The sequence below is a fragment of the Otolemur garnettii genome, unplaced genomic scaffold, assembly GCF_000181295.1.
Source record: "Otolemur garnettii isolate 467f Iridium unplaced genomic scaffold, OtoGar3 scaffold00185, whole genome shotgun sequence".
NCBI lineage: Eukaryota > Metazoa > Chordata > Mammalia > Primates > Galagidae > Otolemur > Otolemur garnettii.
The window spans coordinates 3,112,365-3,114,763 of NW_003852580.1; the positions used below are offsets into that span (position 1 = coordinate 3,112,365).

General features: G+C 41.9%; 1 protein-coding gene across 1 annotated transcript in view; it reads right to left on the bottom strand.

Annotated features, from left to right (window-relative positions):
- The window catches only part of PRDM7 (PR/SET domain 7), a 17,064-nt gene that overhangs the window by 7,131 nt on the left and 7,534 nt on the right, over positions 1-2,399 (bottom strand). The window contains exon 2 of the mRNA XM_023507519.1: positions 2,044-2,150. Coding sequence (XP_023363287.1) covers positions 2,044-2,110 — 67 coding nt within the window. The 5' untranslated portion in view covers positions 2,111-2,150. The remainder of the gene's footprint in view (positions 1-2,043; positions 2,151-2,399) is intronic.

Sequence of the window (2,399 nt, forward strand, 5' to 3'; positions counted from 1 at the left end):
TTTTTTTTTTTTTTTGAGACAGAGTCTTACTGTGTTGCCCTCAGTAGAGTACCATGGTATCACAGCTCAAAGCAACCTCAAATTCTTGGGCTCAAGTGATTCACTTGCCTCAGCCTCCCAAGTAGCTAGGCCTACAGGTGCCTCCCACAATGCCCAGCTATTTTTAGAGATGGAATTTTGCTCTTGCTCAGGCTATTCTTAAACTCCTGAGCTCAGGCAATCCACCCAGCTCAGCCTCCCAGAATGCTAGGATTACAGGTGTAAGCCACCACTCCTGGTCTAAGAGCCCATGTATTAAGGTTCTTTCCCTTTAACTTTCTCTCAAACTTTTACATATAAGTGAAGGCAAATGCAGGAGGATGCTGGAGAACTGACAGGTCTGTGGAGGAACAGGTAAGGGTTGATGGAGGAAAAAGAAGATCTTCTGTATGCTAATAGGCATTTGACGTAATGAGAAGGAAAAGCACAAAGGGATGAAACACCTTGGAAGTAAAGCAACAGAGCAGTGAGGTTGGGGAGAGAGGAAGAAATGGTTGGCGAAAGTGTATCTAGACAAGTAAGAAAGGGATGCTACAAGTTGCGAATTGCCATGTCCTGGAAAGAATATTTGACATTGGAATTAGATTAGTTGGTTTCTGTTCTAATTCTGCTTGAATAAGGGTGTGTTATTAGCTAATTCTCTTTAGTTTCCTGATCCTTAAGTTGGCATACATGATATAGTAAACATCAACCATAATAATGTTTGCCTAAGTGTTTTGTGAGCTATTTAACAGTGTAAATGTGACAGTAATAATTTCTCTCATGGTATGGATACCAGTTTCCTTCCTGAATCATCTCCACAGTTTAAACCTAACGCTAAGCATTCTTTGATCCTGTTAATTATTCTTCAATTTGTAAATTTGGAATCACTCATTCAGAAAACACTCAAGGGATGCTCATAGAGCTCACAACGCAAAGGCAGCAGGTCAAACAAATGATTCCAAGCTGCATGAGAGTAGTGTAGATAGAGCGTGGAAGAAGGAGCCATTATTTTCTCCTATAGGAAATAGCATTTGGAATCAGTTCCAGAAAGATATATTTCTACTGAATAGTGTATTACCTAAATGAAGTACTAAGTTATTTTCTTTGTTGTTTGTCATTCTGCAAACCTGAAGCTCCTCAGGGCTGGAACTTGGTCCCTTTTATCAGAATGAGTCCCTTGGTCCAGGTGTGGTGGCTCATGCCTGTAATCCAGCATTCTGGGAGCCCAAGGTGGGTGGATTGCCTGTGCTCACAGGTTCAAGACCAGCCTGAGCAAGAGCAAGACCTTGCCTCTAAAAATAGCGGGGCATTGTGGTGGTAGTCTCAGCTACTCAGGGCAGGGCTGGGCGGCTGAGGCAAGAGTATTGCTTGAGCCCAAGAGTATGAAGTTGCTGTGAGCTATGATGCCCTAGTACTCTACTCAGGGCAACAAAATGAGATTCTGGTTCAAAATCATAATAATAATAATGAGTCCCTTAAGAGGCAAGAGACCCTATCCCTTGTCATTTGGGACAATCCCTATTATACACTGTCTGTGTTTCTATAAGTGTCCCTTGGTCAGAGCATCTTCCTGCATCTCTCACTTTACCATAACAGAGGGAAAATTGAGTTTGGAAACTCAGTCAGATGAATGATGTAGGAATAAGATATAATAAACTTTATAAAACAATGAAAGTTTTAATGAGCTTGTAAGTGCTTTATAGACGTTTGGATTAGAGCTCACCAACCCTAAATGTGATCTCAGGCATATAATCAAATATTTTTGTACCACAACATCCTCTTCTTTAAAATGGTTATAGTTTTAGTACCTATCTCACAGCGTTGTTGGAAGGCTTAAGTGAATTTATTCATGTAAAATGAATGCTTAAAAGAAAGTCTAAAGCATTACAAAAAAACAATGATAGCAATTATTGTTACTGTTCTTATTAACTCTTAAAAATAATGATGCTGTCAGACAGCGTGCTAAAGAGACCAGGAGAGGAAGGCAGCAGTTGCAGGACACTCTGTACATTTTCCTATTACCTGTGTTTGGGTTCCTGTGGAAGACTTTCTTGTCAATAGGGTTTGGAAGACACTCAACTTCTGGCATTTACTCTGTTCCATTCTGAAGGCCATCCAAGGGTGTTTGACTAAAAGTGATAAGAAATCAGTGGTTTGGTTGGTAAATGTTTCCAAACTCTGGAGATTTTCATTAGAAACAGGATTGTGGGCTCGGCACCTATAGCTCAACCGGCTAAGGCGCCAGCCACGTACACCTAAGGTGGCGGGTTCAAATCCCCAGCCCAGACCCGCCGAACAACAATGACGGCTGCAACCAAAAAATAGCCGGGCGTTGTGGTGGGCGCCTGTGGTCCCAGCTACTTGGGAGGCTGAGGCAG